The 19,378-nt window shown below is 41.0% G+C and overlaps 1 protein-coding gene across 5 annotated transcripts in view; it reads left to right on the plus strand.

Moving 5' to 3' along the window:
• The window catches only part of CADM1 (cell adhesion molecule 1), a 246,941-nt gene extending 227,802 nt beyond the window's left edge, over positions 1 to 19,139 (plus strand). For all 5 annotated transcript variants that reach the window (XM_075279758.1, XM_075279754.1, XM_075279755.1 and 2 more), the window contains 2 exons: positions 9,839 to 9,967; positions 16,258 to 19,139. In XM_075279758.1, the coding sequence (XP_075135859.1) occupies positions 9,839 to 9,967; positions 16,258 to 16,376 (248 nt within the window). In that variant the 3' untranslated portion in view covers positions 16,377 to 19,139. The remainder of the gene's footprint in view (positions 1 to 9,838; positions 9,968 to 16,257) is intronic.
• The last annotated feature ends 239 nt before the right edge of the window (positions 19,140 to 19,378 follow it).

Below are 19,378 nucleotides of genomic sequence, written 5' to 3' on the forward strand. Positions count from 1 at the left end.
CAAGATGAGAATTCCCTTAAGGTCCCTCAAGACCTCCTGACTCTCAGACAATATATGATGTCAGGGAAGGAAGGATCAGACGTGTTGAACTTCATTGCTCAATCTTTTCGTTCCCAAGGCAGATAAACCTCCGCTATAGATGTCTGCAGCAGCTCATTGTGTCCATAAACCTTCAGATGAATGCTTGTTTGGCCGACAGCTGTTTCTCCCAACTTATCCCCATTGTTTTTTAGTGTAGAGAGGAGAGTAGCTGATCTTCTTGGGGAACAAAAGATCAGGCGTGATAACATTTAATTTGCCGATCCTTCGTTTTTCTTAATAAATTTTTCGGGGGAGAGTTCAGAGGACCCACACACATAAGATAGATGGTATAAGTAACTAGTTCGGTCAAAGTCGACAGCTTGAGACTCTTTTCCGTTATGCATATCAGACCCTTTACTTCCCTCTCCCCATTGACAACACTCTAGGCTGAATTGAGCATGCATGTGTATTTGAGTATCAGGAAGAATAAGGGTCCATTCATACGGTGGAAAATGGTGAGGAATTTGGTGTGGAATCTTCCACGCTGAAAAAAAAAGCCTTCCATTGATTTCAGTGGGTTCTGCTAGCTTTTTTTTTCCACTTGCAGAACCCATTGAAATCAATGGGAGGCTTTTTTTTTCAGCCTGTCAAATTCCACACCAAATTCCTCACCATTTTCCACCGTGTGATTGGACCCTTACTCTCAGCCAAATGAGCATTTTCCCGACAGCTATTAAAAGTGTATGGCCACCTTTAGGGCTTAGCTCACACGGGGGGGGGGGGAAGGGGGGTTGGCATCCAGAGTGACACGGGGAGCGGTTTCAATCTCGGGTCAAAACCCGCCTGACACGACGTCGCAGTTGCAGCTTTCTCCTACGGAGTCGGCTCAATTGAATGGGCCGATTCCAGAGGTTGCTGCCGCCAGGCGAACACCGTGGCTCAAAAAAGAAAAAAGAATGCTATCGGTCTCCATAGACCACCATTGTAAGGATTATGACGTGGATTACGTGCCATAATCCGCCCCTTCTGTGCCCGTGTGAACGAGCCCTTAAACTTTTACTAGTCTATTTACCTACTTTAGGCTGAGGCCCCGTGTTGTGGAAAAGCAGCTTTTGTGGCTACGCTTTTTGAGCCAAAGCCAGTAGTGGATTTAGCAACACAAAGAAGTAGAAGATCTTATATATTTGCTGTTCCTTTTGTAGCCACTCTTGGCGTTGGCTCAAAAAAACGCAGCAAAATCGTTTCCACAACATGAGGCCTCAGTGTTACTGTAGTGTAGGCCACTGGCCTTTGGACCAAAGCTAGACTATATGGTTGTAGTAAGACTGACATTCATAGCCTCACAAACCACATTCTTGGCAATACTTTCCCACATTATCCTTGTTTCTGCCATTGTTTCTTCTTGGACTACCCCAGTCCATGCCCATGACCTCTTAGACTTCCATTTATTCTCCATCAGCTGTGCTCCTTCTCCATCGTAGCTTCACACGTTATCCCCATGTCCTTTAACACTTCAGGTTCTCGGGGCTGGGAGATAAATCAGTTTTGTGTGATGATAACTCTTAAAGAAGGCACACTACAAGGAACATTTTAGAATGTGCTTTTTAATGAGTAGATGTTTCCTATGAGAGATAATTAGGGAAATTCTGAAGGCAAACTATCCATTAAATGGATTAGTTTGCTATTTTATTACAATCCTGGGGGTTGTGTTAACATCAGTAATATATTTATACTGTTTAACAATCTGGGGCGCAGATAGATACATGAGGGAATAGCGTTTCCTCGCTGATTGTTTTATTATACGCATGCGCAAGACGGGCGCTTCACTCAGTAAACTTCACTATACTTGGGATTTCTTATTTCTAGACTCAAGTACATAGGCAAGGCAGTATGCCGAAATTAGAAGTGCCCTTACACTTTCAGTAGAAGTCTACCTGATCCCCCTCCCTATGTTGGATCAGCCATGTGTGCATGTGTTTTAGATGGGGAGTGGGAATGGAGCCACCGCCTGTAGCCTGCTTAGGTATAGAAATCATGTTATTTTAGATGTAGAAGAACCTCTTTAACATTTACATGACTGTCTCAGGGTAATGTTCCCCATCCGTCTGCAATTGAATGTTCTGAGTGTCCTGAAAGACGCCATTTCCTAAATTGCCATGGATGCATTAGCTTGATCTATAATTACGTTCACACTTCAAACTAAAGGCCACGTCATTGTACTTATAGAATACATCACTTGTCATTTGCATGATAAAGAGGCCTTTCCTAGCTATTAGAGCCATAGACTAAAAGATAATATTGTTTTCCATTTATATATGGTAGATTGTTGCATTCTTATTTTTTTGTGTTTTACATAGAATAGTTTGTATTGTATATAAAAGTTACTGCTCCTGTTTAGATACTCGAGTATAAGCCAAATTTTTCAGCACAGTTTTTGTGCTGAAAAAGCCCCCCTCGGCTTATACTCGAGTCAGCAAAAGAAAAAAAAAAATATTTTTTTTTTTAAAGGAGGAGGTGGGGGGTCTATGACCAGCCACAATATCAATGTATAGAATCTCCCATAAAATAGTGCAAAAAAATTTAAAATAAATAAAAGTTGTAAATCCCTCCTTTCCCTAGAATACATACAAAAGTAGAAAATTACTGTGAAACACAAACACATTAGGTATCCCTGTGTCTGAGAGTGCTCGGTCTACTGAATATAGGGGATCTGCAGTGCTCCTGTTCCGCTGGAAATGGGTTAATAGGAGCACTGCAGATACCCTATATACAGCCAGACTGAATTCCAAGTGGGGGAAGAAAAAACAGTTCTCAAGCTCAGGGAAGGGGCAGACAGACAACCAAAATTCCCCCTCCCCTTCCCCAGCACCCAGCATCTACTGCACCCAAAAACTCCGACCATTTTAATTTTTGAAATTTTCCAGTAGCTGCTGCATTTCCCCCCCTAGGCTTATACTCGAGTCATTAAGTTTTCCCAGTTTTTTTGTGGTAAAATTAGGGGCCTCGGCTTATATTCAGGTCGGCTTATACTCGAGTATATACAGTAAGTTTTAAGAGTCAAGTTAACCATTCACGGCAGATAGTTGTTGGTATAATCCTCATTTGGCTGTTCCTCCTGGTCCCCGGTTGGCTGATCGTGCATGTCTTCTCAGTTGAGAGAGGAGGCTATGCCATTGCCACACACAACCTAGTATCTCCCTTAAAGTGGCCATCTTATGCCATTCACATACATAATTTAATAGTCTCTGCTGCACTGATTCTGGCACAGTTGGAATTTTTCTCTAGCCCCAACCATTCCTGAACAATCAATGCTGTTAGTTTTGGTGCCTGATATGTTATTTAGTCTCTGTACTGTTAGGAGGGCGGTCTCAGGCAAGTGTAGACAAGGGGTGTGATTCTGAGCTTTGACACTGGCTGCCTCTTAGATTGGAGCTCTGTATCACACTGCTCCTGCCTAACACTTCCCCAATAGAGAGACAAAATTACATATCAGGCACCAAAACTAAAAACACTGATTGGTCAGGAATGGAGGGCGCTAGAGAAGAGACTGTGCTGGAATCAGTGGAGTGCATGTCCAGGATGGTGTTCTTGGCCACTAGCTGACCTACATCCTCCACGTCTTCCACCTCCATTGTATTGAGTCTTCAGATAGGAACAATCAAGTCAATATCTGGGCTGTGTATCTGTACCTGACCTGTTAGAGACAAGACATGTCCCAGGTTTCCTGCACTTTAAGGAAGATGATAGTACTTGTTTAGAAACAGTATATTGTGTCTGTGCGCTGCTCATGTAATGTAATGTTCATAGACTACAGACTGTATCCCAAAAATCAAAACTAGTAAAAGTGCCTGAGGCAAACACCTAAGCTTGTCTGTTCACTTCTTAAAGATGATTCTTATTTCTTATCTGTTATTTCATGCTACTTACCAACACTGAGAAAGCAAATGTCAGCATATTTCATACATACCCTCTCGAGACCAGGCAGAACCAATGGTGATATCCATTGGCAGCTAAGATAGTTAAATACATTTGGAATTTAAATATGTAACTCTTATTTCTCTACAAATTTAAATATAATGTTAGTGGGAATACCCCTATAAGGGCTAGTTCACACAGAGTTTTCTGGCAGAGGATTTTGACGCGGAATCTGCCTCAAAATCCGCTGCCAAAAACGGCTCCCATTGACTTCAATGGGAGCTGCTCGCTTGTTTTTTTCGCTAGCTAGTACCGGAAAAAGAAGCGACATGCTCCTTCTTCCTGCGGATTCCGCAGCTCGAGGCTCCCTCCCGATTAGGCCCATTCATTCGGGCCTAATCTGGAGCGGAATGCCACGATGAGATGCCGGTGCACTGCATTGGCTAGCCACGCGGTATGTTCACACACGGAATCCATTTTCCACCGTGTGACGATACCCTAACAGGTTAGAAAATGCTGCAGGCTGACAAACATTAAGGGCAAGTAAAAATCCTGTAGTATTAGGGTAAGTTTAGACGGAGATTTTTCAGGCGGATGCGGCCTCAAAATCCTGACCAAAAAGACAGCTCCCATTGAAATCAATGGGAACCGCTCAGGAGTTTTTTCCGGGAGCCGTTTCTTCTGGCTCCTGGAAAAAATAAGTGAGGTACTTATTCTTCAGGCCGAGTCACCTCGCGATTCAGCCTGAAGACACTCCCTCCTCCGGACTAGGCCCATTCATTGGGCCTAATCTGGAGCAGAGTGCGTGGCTGGATCCTGATGCAGTGCACCGGCTTTCAGTCGCAGCTACCCGGCTTTTGGTCCGGAACCTGAGGTGGCCTCTGCCTCAGGTTCCAGACCAAAAAAAACCTCGTCTGAACTTACCCTTTGAGTGAACATTACTAAATTTATCGAGCAGTTAACCCATCTGAACAAAAATTAAAGATGGAAGCCTCTCTAGCAACAACACTATTATGGATACATCACATGATGGACAATACCAGCCCAAGGGACCTCACCAACCTGTAATGGGTTCCATCATGGTGTCATTCATTTCACTGGAAACGATAGTGCTGTATGCTGCGCTACTTTTTTCCATCAAATGTGACATAATCTGCGAAGGAGGCTTGGAGTAGAGCCTCCGGCACGAATATGGACACAGCCTAAGAGACATCTTCAGAAATTGTATTTTAATATGCATTAATCCCTGTAACAAAGGAGGTGTATTCGGCCTCCTGGAATTGGAAATCTAATTCTTATATGGTCCGGTAATGCGGTTGTTCATGTGCTATGGTGGAACCGCTAATCCTATTATGAAAATAGTCGCGTATGTGGTTCCATTTATTGAACAATGATAGACCATGGAAATGAGAGATTCTTTTAAGAACTGATAATGATGCACATGAGATTGCGGTGCTGGTGAAGTAGTAATGCTGGCACAGACCGCTCTGTCATTAGGAGACAGATTGCAGGGTTGAAATAATACAGCAATTATGGAGGACATATTGGTCTAGTCTATAGAGAATAGCTGGTTGTCTGGTAAATCGGAGCCGTCTGTATTGGCCTTTTGAAAATTTTTGTACCCAGCAGTGTACCATATACAAAGCTAAAGAAATTGCCCTATGGCAGTGTCCAGCAGACTCGTTCTGTACTCTTTACTCCCCCCCCCAACTTCTCTCTACATCCTGCTCACATATTTACCATTGCGTCTCGAGAATATTTCAAATCATCGGCATTTGTTTCGGCTGCAATTGAACTGGGGAGAAACTCAATGTTCTTCTAAAATAGCATATTAGGATTTGCAAGTAATGTGAATAATGTGGCATTTGTCATATGAGGCTGTCACACCGACCTCTGCTCTGCGGGATTATTTTTTTATTATTATGTTTTAATACATTTTGTTTGGTATTTGTTATCGGAGCTGCTCACAATGAGCTTAATCTTTTTGCAATACATTTCTGGAATTCAAAAAAGGCCAATAAAACATGCACATGACGAAACGCTGCACAAAAGACTTTCACACTGCCATCTATGAAATAGCATTTAATGCATGAAGTACCACTGACAAGTGAGCGAGAGATGCAGAGAGATAAAAGAAGTCTTGTTTATGTAGCAAACATTTAGTGGATGATTCACTTTAATTAATCATGGGCCGGGACGAAGGAGAAAAAAAGGAGCGTTGTGTTATGAAAACGCTTGTCCTTGACCTATGGTTTCTGGAAGTTGAGTCACTGTTTAGGCATATATAAATTACATACTGTAGACACAATGAAAAACATTCTTAAAGATCTAATAAATATCCATAAAAGGTTTCATCTTTTGGCACAGCATCCAACTGGATTGTGTTGTCCATATTGGACGATCCCATTGTGTCGAAAGGATCTTCCAAAGAGAAGTTGATCGCACGTTGACCCTCTGTTTGTTGTCCCTTGCAATTTGTTGAGAGGACCCAACAGCACATGTTCAGCTCCCTTCCAGTGCCACCATAGGGGAAGAAAGTGCCCATTAAAGATAGTGGACACGTTGATCCAGGGTTTTTATACTGACTGCCAGATTTGGAGTCGGGAAGGAATTTTTTCCCCTGAAATAGGGCAATTGGCACGAGCCTCATGGGGTTTTTTGCCTTCCCCTGGATCAACACTGTAGGGATTGTAGGGTTATAGGTTGGACTTGATGGACTAAGGTCTTTATCCAACCTCATCTACTATGTAACTATGTAACGGTCTGGTAATATATACTAGCTCTGGCTAATAAATGAGGGTCTTAAATGGGTCTTCGTCTGATAACCCAGAAATGTGTTTGCTGAACAAAACAACCACTTTAATACATCTTCACGTTATGAAGTGAGAGGAGTACCAAGTAACTATTTTAGCCCAAACAGAGGGTTAAAGGGGTTTTCCTGGCATTAAATATTAATGACGTATCCTTAAGATAGGTGCTCATGATCACATCAGTGGGTGCCAGACAATCAGGACACCCCTGGTTGGTTCTCAGCTAAGAAAGTGCCCTGTTGGGTCTGTTTGTCTTTCATTGGAAAGTGTAGCGAGTCGTGTACAGGTTTATAAAAAATATAAGCCCAAGTACCAACTGCTCAACTGTCTGAGGCAAATGGAGTAGAGATGAGCGAGTAGTATTCGATCGAGTAGGTATTCAATTGAATACTACGGCATTCGAAATACTCGTACTCGATTGAGTACCAGTCGCTATTCGAATGGAAAAGTTCGATGCAGAACCAGCATTGATTGGCCGAATGCTATACAGTCGGCCAATCAACGCTGATTCTTCTTCTACCTTTAGAAGTCTTCTCCGTGCAGCTGTCCGCTTGTAGTGCGGACATGCGCAGTCGGCTCTGCCCAGGCCCGATGCCTGGCAGAGTGAATTCAGAGCTGGAAGATGCCGCGGGGACGCTGCACGGAGAAGACTTCTCGGAGGATCCAGCCCGACCCTCACTCGTGGACTTGGTAAGTATAATTTGATCGAATGTTACCTACCCCTGAAATGAGCATTTTCCCCCCATAGACTATAATAGGGTTCGATATTCGATTCGAGTAGTCGAATATTGAGGAGCTACTCGAAACGAATATCAAACCTCGAACATTTTACTGTTCGCTCATCTCTAAAATGGAGCTCATGATCACATCAGTGTAGTCAGACAACCAGGACACCCCTGGTTTTTGCTCAGCTAAGAAACTAACCTCTTGGCTCTGCTTATTTTTCATTGGAAATCGTAGCAGGTGGGTTCGGACTTACTCTACTCTCCGAGGCAAGTGGTACTCATGATCACATCAGTGGGTGTCAGACAACCAGGACACCCCAGATTTGTGCTCAGCTAAGAATGTGCCACCTTGGCTCTACTTATCTATAGAAAGTGTAGTGAGTGGTTTCGGACATATAAAAAATATAAGTCCGAGTACCAACTACTCAATTCTACGAGGCTCGTGGTGCTCATAATCACATCAGTGGGTGTCTGACAACCAGGACACCCCTGATTTGTGCTACGCTAAGAAAGTAACCCCTTGGCTCTGCTTATCTTTCATTAGAAAGTGTAGCGAGTGATTACGGACTTATAAAAAATACAAACCCGAGTACCAACTGCTCATTTCTCTGAGGCAAGGGGAACAGGACTGGATCATATCTGAATGCTAAGGTCCCTAGACTATTTGTAAATGCCTATACCATTTACTCTGCTCTCCAATAAGAATGAAACAGAAATAAGGGGGTACAGAGTTCAGCTGAGCAATTCTACCCCTTCGCTTTAGTAAGTGGTGGGGGTCTTGGCTCACTATGATGGTCATAACATTGATAGTTATTTATGACTTTGTGATAATTAGATTTTGCAGGCATTTTCGCTCTTTATCTATAAATTAGACATATAAAGTATTCTATCTGACAGTATTAACGTGAAGTTTTAATTAAAGCGCCTCGTCACCTATGTTTTTGACCCCATTCTGGTGCCTTTCTGACTGAGCTACACAAATAGACGTTGTAAATGATCTGTCCCCAATGAGCTTTCTTACCTGTACCAGCACTTGAATCAATAACGTCACTTAACATTAGGGTTTCTGTTTAGAGACATTCAGTCGGAAACCTGTAAATGACAGCTCTATCAGCCGGGGCTTGATGGGAAAGCTTTGAGCTATTCCTTTCCTGAGTACATCATACCTATTAGATATCGGCATTGCTAATTCACTTTGTTATTCACATTCGGTAAATTGATTCTGATATATTTTGGCATTGTATAGTTTACATTGATGAATGTTTTTAAACTAGTACTTGATGACGGATATACAAGATTTGTGTTAAAGCTCGACTTAGTTGTTGGATCATTGACGAATATGGCTTGCCTAATGGTGGCCTCTGTCCATGAAGAGAGGAGACTGTTCTACATGATCCCTTCTAGTTAGACACAATGAAGACAACCAAGGCTGAAATTTTAAAAAAATTTAAAATTTATTACAAATTTTGTATTTTTACTTTATAGGTTTTCATGCTATATCTCTTAGGAGCCATCGTTCCAGATTCTGCACTTTTTGGTGCTAGAAAGCTCTCTATCAAACGAGAGATACTCCAGGGGAACCCAACATGCCCCATTATATATCAGTGGGTTCTGTTGAGCGACACTGGTATCCATCAGCACTGCATTATGGGTTCTGTGTCTAACAAAGACCTCAATGCAGATGTGACCAGTATAGTTTTTGTGTAATATAATCCGATACTAATGTAGATCACTAATCTCTTAGTTTCTTGTTCTTTGTAGTACAGTTAGTACAGTTTTAGTATATTCAACAAAATTGCAGAGGCATTAAGCATGGTTTCACAAAACATACAATTCTCCGATTGGACGGTGTCAGATTGCACCTCCTGGTAACACCCACTTGTCCATTTAGTCATACATTTCTAGGAGGAGGGGCAACATGGTGGCTCAGTGGTTAGCACTGCAGTCTTGCAGCGCTGGAGTCCTGGGTTCGAATCCCACCAGGAACAACATCTGCAAGGAGTTTGTATGTTCTCCCTGTGTTTGCGTGGATTTCCTCCCATTCTACAAAAACATACTGATAGGGAAAAAAAAAAGTACATTGTGATCCCTATATGGAGCTCACAATCTACATAAAAAAAAAAAAAAAAAAAAAATTCTAGGAGGAATAGAACAATGTAGAGTGGTAGGAAAAGGTTACCTTTAAGACCACCGATATGTAACTATGTCTTAGAAGAAAACTTATTCATAGTTGCTAACCCTCAAATCCACCACTTATTATTGAGATGGTCGCCTATACCTGCTTAGCGCCTCTGTGACGTTGTTAGTACATAACATTGGCTATTGTTCTACTGTACTTCTTCTATTAACCATCTCTTTATCTAACAGATACCCGGGCAGCAGAAGAGGGTCCTCTGGGTGTAGACCATGCCGTAATCGGGGGAGTTGTTGCTGTTGTTGTCTTTGCTATGCTTTGCCTTCTCATCATCCTGGGACGCTACTTTGCTCGACATAAAGGTAAATACGCTTTTATGATTTTCAGCTCATTTTTCCCAGGGAATGGTTGTGGCATACACCTATGTTGTATCATTTTATTCTCCATTACTGCTAAGGGCAAGTAAGAATTCAATTTCAGAAATGCACAGCTATTCTACATTGGTTCAGGTTCTTTTTACTACAAATAAACCTATTTTCTGCCTGTATTTTATTTGAGTTCCATTAATTTGATTTATGAAGACTTTTTATTTAATATGTTGCTCCTAATTAATTATCCATTTTTTTTTATTTTTCTTGTGGTTGACTACATTGAACGCATAGTCTCTTTCCCCCTCCCCCATATAATGTGTATGCACAATACAATAGGGAAACATTAAAAACTATTCAATAAAAACTATTAAATACGATCTCTAGGACTTGGAGTATAGTCCTCTCCTTTATGGTGGGAGTAATACATACTAAGAGGCTTCTAGTTTAGGACAGTTGTCACTAAATCTTTTACCTGCTGACTCTGTCCTAGTCTGTACAACAAAGCTGGGAAGTGTGCTGCTGAATACAGGAAGTATCAGCCTATTGGGTGATCCTCTCCTTTATGGTGGGAGTAATACATACAAAGAAGCTTCTAGTGTAGCACAGTTGTCACTAAATCTTTTACCTGCTGACTCTGTCCTAATCTGTACTACAAAGCTGGGAAGTGCGCTGCTGAATACATGAAGTATCAGCCTATTATATGTTATTTATGTAAATTGTTACATACAAAAACCCTTAAAATATTATTATTATTTATTTATTTATTTATAAAGCACCATTAATTCCATGGTGCTTTACATTTGGGGGCTACATACAATTTGGGGGTTACATACAGTACACAGAATACACAGGTAGATATAATACTAACAATGACTGACTGGCACGGTGGGGTAGAGCACCCTGCCCGCGAGGGCTTACAATCTATGAGGGAAAATATGATAATGCATTTTCTTTAACCCCTTAACGACCGGCCCATAGGGAATCTACGTCGGCACTTGCAGGTCCTTCCTGACTGCCCTATAGGAAAACTACGTCGGGCAGTCAGGGAAGGATTCCCTGTAAGTGCCGACATAATTGGATGGGATTTTAGCTGTATCTAACAGCTAAGACCCCATTCCATAACCACCCATCGGAGGGGTCTCCGATCGGGGGGTTTTAACCCCTTCAGTTCCGTGATCAAACATGATCACGGAACTGAAGCGGTTCCGTGACGGTGCCGGCTGAATCGGCACCCCCCGCGGCGAGATCGAGGGGTGCCGATGTCTCTAACATGGAGCCTGGGGTCTGGCCAGTGACCCCAAGCTCCAAGAGACCCCCAATACCTGGTTGATCCTGCCGCTTTAAGAGGAAGTCAGACGCAGGCAGCCCCTGCGTCTGACTTCCTCCAGACGCTGCGAGACAAAGCATCACTAATCCAAGTGTCCTAAAGGGACACATAAAAAAGTAAAAAAACAAAAAGTGAAAAATAAATAAAGTGTCTGATAAAAATGAATAAAGTTATAAAGCCCCAAAATTCCCTTTTTTCTATAGAAAATGAATTATATTAAAAAAAAACCTAAAAGTTAATAAAAACAATACATATTTGGTATCGTCGCGTCCGTAACAATCTGAACAATAAAACTGCAACAATATTTAATGTATACGGTGATCGTCGGAAAAAAAAAACGGAAAAAACCCGCCGGAAGTAGTGATTTTTCGCCATCTCACCTTACAAAATATGCTATAAAAAGTGATCAAAAAGTCATAATCACCGCACAACAGTACCAATAAAAAGCGCACATTGTCCCGCAAAAAATAAGCCCTCAACCAACACTGTCAACCAAAAAATAAAAATGTTACGCCTCTCAGAAGATGGCGATACAAAAAACATTGATTTATGTCCCTAAATGTGTTTTTATTCTACAGAATTAGTATCGCATTAAAAAATAACATAAATGAGGTATCGCTGTAACCGTACCGACCCGCAGAATAAAGGTCACATGATACTTATACTGTACGCTGCATGGCGAAAAATTTAAAAGGTAGAATGCAATGCCAGAATTGATTTTTCTTTAGAAAATCCAGCAAAAAAGAGTTAATAAAATGTATTCAATAAGTTGTAGGCACCCAAAAATGGTGTCATTACAAAATGCATCTCATCCCGCAAACAACAAGCCCTTATATGGCCACGTCACCAGAAAAATAAAGAAAATATATCATCTAGTAATGTGAAGACAAACAACCCCAAAATCGCCAAATCATTAGAACACAACTGGCTGCGGCAGGAAGGGAATATATAAGCTGTGCGAGCGAATATCAGGGGACACCCCAGATTTAGAGCTTATGAGCGAAAAGACACCAGAAGTGACCCCCAAAGTGACCCCCAGAGCAACTCCCCCAATCATAGGAGCTACTGGGACATAGTAGGGAATTTGGTGTCTGCAATGTTCTCCGCACAGCTTATATATTCCCTCTTCGCCATCCGCTGTGCAGTCACGTCTGGGATACTAATACTCACTACACCCCCTGAGAAATTCTTTGAGGGGTGCAGTTTTCAAAATGGGGTCACTCCTTTGGGGAATCCAATTTTCTGGTACCTTACAGGCTCTACAAACATGACATGGCGTCCAGATACCAAACATCTGAATCTGTACTCCAAAAGCCGCATAGCGCTCCTTCCCTTCTGTGCCCTGCTGTGTACCCCAACTGCAGATTATGCCCCATGTATGCCACATGTATGACACTGGTGTACCCGGGATAACATACGTAATGTCATATGTGGGTATAAACTGATATTAGGGCACAGCTGGACACAGAAGGGAAGAACGGTTATTGGGTTTTTGGAGCACAGACGGTTTGGTTTTTGGATGCCATGACACTTTTGCAGAGCTGAAGCGCCAGTAAAGTGGAATCCCCTGATATGTGACCTTATTTTGGAAACTACACCCCTAAAGGATTTATCCAGGGGTACAGAGAGCATTTTAACCCCCAAATGTTGCTATAACTTATTATCCATAAATGAATACGCAGCTGATTGTGAGAGGTGAAAATGACCATTTTTCCAGGAATACGTCATTTCAGTGCCTAATATGTTGTGCCCACCTTGTATCAGAGATGAACGCTCTGAAAGCTGTTGTGCCCGGGATACCCGCTTACCAGTGTTTGGAGTGTCTCTGCTGACATAAGTCGGGCACAACATATCAGATACTGAAATGGCGAATCTCTGGAAAACTTCATTTTTAACTTCTCATTATCAGCCGCAATTTCATTTCTGGAAACCAAATAAATGCAACACTCAAGGGTTAAAAATGCTCGCTACACCACTTGATAAATCCCATCTGTGGGCTAGTGTCCAAAATGGGGTGACATGTCTGCGGATTACACTTTATTGGCAATTCAGGGGCTTTGCAAAAGTGACGTCCAAAAACCAAACTGTGCTCCAAAAACCAAAATAGCGCTCCTTCCCTTCTGTGCCCGGCTGTACCCAAACAGCCGATTCTACCCACACATGGCATTAAGTCCGTTATCCAGGGTACACCAGTGTCATACATGTGGGCATACACCGCCATTTGGGTACACAGCAGGGCGCAGATGTGAAGGAGCGCTATGTGCTTTTGGAGTGCAGATTTAGATTGTTGGTGTTTGGACACCATGTCATATTTGCTGAGACCCTAAAATTTCCCCTACAAAATGGGGTCACTTCTTGGCGAATTCCAGTTTACTGTCACCTCCAGGGCTCTGCAAAAACAACATGGCGCCCCAAAAGTCCCTCTAACTCTGTACCCCAATAGCTAAAAAGCGCAGTGCTCCTTCCCTTCTGAGCCCTGCTGTGTTCCCAAGCAGCAGTTTACACCCACATATATAATTTTTTGCCCCTCGGGATGGCCCCTTAATAGTTTTAGGAGTGCAGGTCTCTGACAACACAAAGTGGATGCAACGTATTGGGCACCGAGATGGCAGATTTCTTTAAAAATTTCAATTTTCATTCTGTACATTAATTTTTGGGAAGCATTTTTAGGCTCAAAATGATAATACCCCTTGATACATTCCTTGATGGGTGTAGTTTTTAAAATGGGGTCACATCTGAGGACTTTCCATTGTATTGATACTTTAGGGGCTCAGCTAATGCGACATGGCACCTGAAAACTATTCCAGCAACATCTGCCCTCCAAAAGCCAAATAGCGCTCTTCTCATTCTAAGCCCCACCATGTTCCCATACAGCAGATTATGGCCACATATGGGGTATTGCCGTGTTCAGGAGAAATTGTGTAACAAACTGTGGGGGGCTTTTTCTCTTTTAACCCCTTGTGAAAATGAAAACTTTGGGGATAAAGGGACATTTTAGTAATTTTTAACCTACACATCCTAAGGTTAGTAAAATCTGTGAAACGGCTATAGGGTCAAAATGCTCACTATACCCCTCAATGAATACCTTAAGGGGTCTAGTTTATAAAATGGGGTCATTTATGGGGGTTTTCAATTGTTTTGGTAACTCAAATCTTGTTTGAATGTGCAATGGGCCTGAAATATCTGCAAGCAAAATTTGTGTCTTGAAATCCAGTTGGTGCTCCCTTCTTTTTGGGCCCTGCCGTGCGTCCGTACATAGAATTAAGGCCACAAAGTGTACATTTTTGAACACGGGAGAAATGGGGCCATCTATTTTGGGGTGTTTTTCTTCATTTTCATGCCTTGTGTGCAAAAAAACTGCCTTTAAAATGACTCTTTTGTGTAAAAAATATGAGAATTTTTTGTTTGACGCAAATTCTTTTAAAACCTATGGGGTCAAAATACTCACTATACCCCTCAATGAATACCTCAAGGGGTCTAGTTTATAAAATGGTGTCATTTATGGGGGTTTTCAATTATTTTGGTAACTCAAATCTTGTTTAAATGAGCAATGGGCCTGAAACATTTAGAAGCAAAAATTGTGTCTTGAAATCCAGTTGGTGCTCCCTTCTTTTTGGGCCCTACCGTGCGTCCGTACATAGGATTAAGGCCACAAAGTGTACATTTTTGAACACAGGAGAAATGGGGTCATCTATTTTGGGGTGTTTTTCTTCATTTTCATGTGTTATGTGCAAAAAAACTGCCTATAAAATGACACTTGTGTAAAAAATATGATTTTTTTGTTTGACGCAAATTTTCTCAAAACTTATGGGGTCAAAGTACTCTCTATACCCCTCAATGAATACCCTAAGGGGTCTAGTTTATAAAATGGGGTCATTTATGGGGGTTTTCAATTGCTTTGGTAACTCAAATCTTGTTTGAATGTGCAATGGGCCTAAAATATCTGCAAGCAAAATTTGTGTTTTGAAATCCAATTGGCCCTCCTTACCTCTTAGGCCCTACTATATGTGTGTACATAGGACTAAGGCCACAAAATGAACATATTTTAACACGGGAGAAGTGGGGTGATATATTTTGGGGTGTGTTTCTTCTTTTTGATGTCTTGTGTGCAAAAAAACTGGCTTTAAAATGACATATATTTGAAGAAAATGAAAATGTCATTTTTTTCATCATTTGTAATAATTCTTGCAAAACAATATTTATTTGATCAAAATACTCACTATACCCCTCAACGAATACCTGAAGGGGTCTAGTTTTCCAAATTGGGTCATTTAATGGGAGGTTCTGTCATTATTCCACCAATTCCTGTCTGCAAACAGAGCTTGGTACAGGAAAAAATGACAAACTCAAAATTTCCAAAATTTGCTTATAAACTTGATAAACTTGTAAATTGTCTAAGTTACTCAAATATGCTAAAATTATTTCAAATATGCTTGAAACACAAAAGGAACATTTGGAAATATATAACTACTAACTTTTTTGCCCTGTATTATTGTGTATATGTGAGATATCACAGCTAAAAATGGAAAACATTGAAAAATTTTCAAAATTTTCAGCATTTGCGAGTTTTTAAATAAATTTACGCAAGTTATATCAGTCTAATTTTACCTTCTCAGTAAAGTACAACATGTCACGAAAAAACAATATCAGAATCGCTTGGATGTGCTATACTGTTACAGAATTATTCACTGATAAAGTGACACAGGGCAAATTTCCAAAATTTGGCTTGGTCATTAAGGTCCAAAATAGGCTGGTCACTAAGGGGTTAATATACCTAAAACTTTGCTAACTCTTACTGGAAAATTTCACTTGAAATGGGCATCGTCCTCTTCTGGCGAACATGGCCTACAATGTTCTAAAATCTTGTGGAGACATGATCATTTTGGCACTGTCCTTCGTTCTGAGTCTCTTTCCCTGTTATGTGTGGTGTAATAGATCTTTTTTTTCCATGCAGGAACATACTTCACCCATGAAGCCAAAGGCGCTGACGATGCAGCAGACGCAGACACTGCGATCATCAATGCAGAGGGTGGGCAGAACAGCTGTGAAGAGAAGAAAGAATATTTTATCTAGCCTGGCCTTGTTGAAGGGTGTGAGCTCTGTTCAGACTCGCTGCCCTAAGGGAGAAGGACCTTCCAACGTCTTGCGTTTTTTTTATCATTTGGTTTTGGAGCGGATGGAGGAGCGGGGGACCCATCTGGTATAAAGTGATTGCCCCACAACACTCTCTGCTTTTATTGTTTGCCACTTTCCTTTCATGGGAATAACAGGAGCTTGAAATGTTTGTTTTTATTTTGTGGAGGGGTGGGGGGGTAGGGTTGCAAGTAAAATATGGATTCCAGGCTCCTCAGTGCAGGAGGATACTGTAGGCAGAGCTTTCTGCACCCACATCCACAGACTCCTCGTTCACTGAAGAGGCGTATTTATCATCTGCAGACAATTTGGTGCCTTGCTTGTTTTTTATTTCACTTTCCCGAGAAGTTCTTGTTGTGTTCCCGGCTGGTTTCGTGTCACTTCCTGCTGAGGTGCTTTATACTCTTGTGTCTTGTGCCATTTCCTTCTGAGCTTTTTCTTACGTTTTGCCCACTTCATTACATTTCCCGTTGGGGCTGCTTTTTACATATCATCTAATTGTGGCCATTTCATTGTCCCTTTGGTTTTTGTACATCCTCTTGAGCATTGCTGCTTTTATAAGAGCTCTTTCCTGTAAAAAAAAAAAAAAATCCCGTTAGTCCATTCCTAGCCATCTACTGCCTGATCTGTCTGTCCTCATGTCACCTTCTACAGGGACTGTCCACATCATGTTGTTTTTGCGGTGGTCATTCTGTACAATGCCCATTCTAGTTGCGTTTCTTGTGCCCATCTCTTCACTTACCATCATGGTGCTTATTCTTGTGCGTCCTTTTCTGGATATCAAACGTGTGATAGAAAGAGTTATTCTGCTCTTCTCTGGGAAGTGAATATTGCCTCGCTTAACTAACAAAGTAGAGATTAAAAAAGAGAGACTTTACAGAACCATCTGCACTTCAGGCGTGAGGAAGCTCCTACAACTCCATCCCCCCACCCCACCTTGGACAGTTGGTGGAAATACAAGCGGATGTGCCTTTTTATTCACAAGTGAACAAGTTGGAGGAAAAGGAGGGGTGTACATGGGAAAAAAAAAATCCTTCTGCTCTGATAAATCAAATTTCCAATATTTTTAACACTCATAGAAAGCCCTTCTATTTCCCATCTCTGTCTGTTGCGTCGTTCTACCTCCTTTACCTTTTTATCCTATCTTTTGCTCTCATGCCTTGTCACTACGATTTATTTCCTCGCCTCATTATTTTCTTCCATGCAAATCTTCCTCTCTCTCAGTGCTGTGTCCTAGTACAGGGCTGTAATGTCCACCATGTTTCTACAGTACAAGTGCTCAACTGCACCCTCCTGCCATTTTGTTTGAAATATATGGTAGTAAACGTGTGCAGTAACACCAACTGGGAAACCGAGGCATTCGACTCTGTATTCGAGCAGCCTGTATTATATAATCTGTAATATTATTGTGTTGTCCGAAGGGTTCAGTCTGAAGTTGTTAAAGTGTAAAACAATGAGATGTCATTGCTGCTATAGAAGGTGTTAGCAGGGTAAGTGCGTTGCTTTCTTGTCAATCCCACTGTATATTGCTGAGTAGAGCTGCACCTATATTGTCTTACGAAATTTGAAATGTAGGGGTTATTTTAAGATGGCTGCCGAGCTGACTCTTATGTTTTCTGTCGTGTACATGTTAAGAAAGAATGAAGATAAAAGGTATTTTTAAGGTTTAATTCCCAAAATTCTAGGTAGGATTGTACAGGTAGAGTGCCCTAGCTTGACCCATCACCTATACGTGTGTACGTGTGCACTGTCACAGGAGCCATTTTCATTTCAATACATACTTTCTTCATTCTGGCCTCGACCCATGTATCTAACCCACAGGGACTCGCACTAAAACGGTAGTCTAAAATTTAAGCAGAGTGGAGCAAGTCTAGAGGTCATTCATAACGTATCTCGACTCATATTTTCTTTTTACCGGAATTGGATCCCAGCTGGAAAAAAAATCTAGAAAACTTCACCATCTGGGATCGAACCGAAGGATGGAAAAAATATGTAAAGAGATAAAAGCTAGGATACAATTGTGTGAAGTATCCGAAACGCTCAATCTCATGTCACACATTCACGCTTATATCTCATGTCCTAAAATTTTTTCTCGTGTATCTTTAAGAAAGTTTAAGTACAATTTAATGACCACCATTGAGTTGCTCATTTTTAAAGATTATTCTTATATTGTTATCGAGAATGTAGGAAACAGTTTGTGATTTTTTTTTTTATTATTATTTTTTTTGGTTTTTTTGTTTATCCAGAAATCGGGAGGATGAGTTTCCTATTTTCATATACCGTTTAAGGTGCAAATTTTTTATGAGTAAGTGTTTAAGGGGAAGCCAATGGAGGTTGCAGAAATGGTATTTGTCATTGATGTGTTTTGGTTACATATCAACTGTTTTCTAGATATTTGTATGTTATGAAGGGGAAAAAATATTCTCTTTACGTAACGTTCTTCATGACTGTGGATGAGTCAGAGTTTTACCTCGAGTGGGGTTATTTTTATTTTTAGACACTTTTCTGTGAATATTTTTTTTTTAGGTGATCACGCTTGATGTGGCTTCAGGCTATGTTTGGTAACATGAGCTAAAATACAAAAAAAAAAATACTTAAGCCCAGCGAAATTGTGTACAAATGTCCTATAATCCTTGCTTCAGGGATTCTGTAAAAGCAGTAGCATTGACCTGAATAGATGCTTTGTCACCCTTTCAGCAAAAAGCATATTAAGAAACTTACTTATTTTTTTTATATTTTTTCCTGGATCCTTTTTATTAAATTTGATTTTTATTTTTTTTTTAGAGTTTTTTTTTTTTAATTTTTGTAAATTACAATTGGATGGCAATTTTTATGCCCACCAACTCGATCTCATCCATAACCATTCAAGCTGTTACGTAAAGACTATATGTCTTTCTAGTATACGGAATATGGTTTTGATGTCATTCCTTTGCAAATACAGC

The sequence above is a fragment of the Leptodactylus fuscus genome, chromosome 6 (genome assembly GCF_031893055.1).
Source record: "Leptodactylus fuscus isolate aLepFus1 chromosome 6, aLepFus1.hap2, whole genome shotgun sequence".
In the NCBI taxonomy this organism is placed as follows: Eukaryota; Metazoa; Chordata; class Amphibia; order Anura; family Leptodactylidae; genus Leptodactylus; species Leptodactylus fuscus.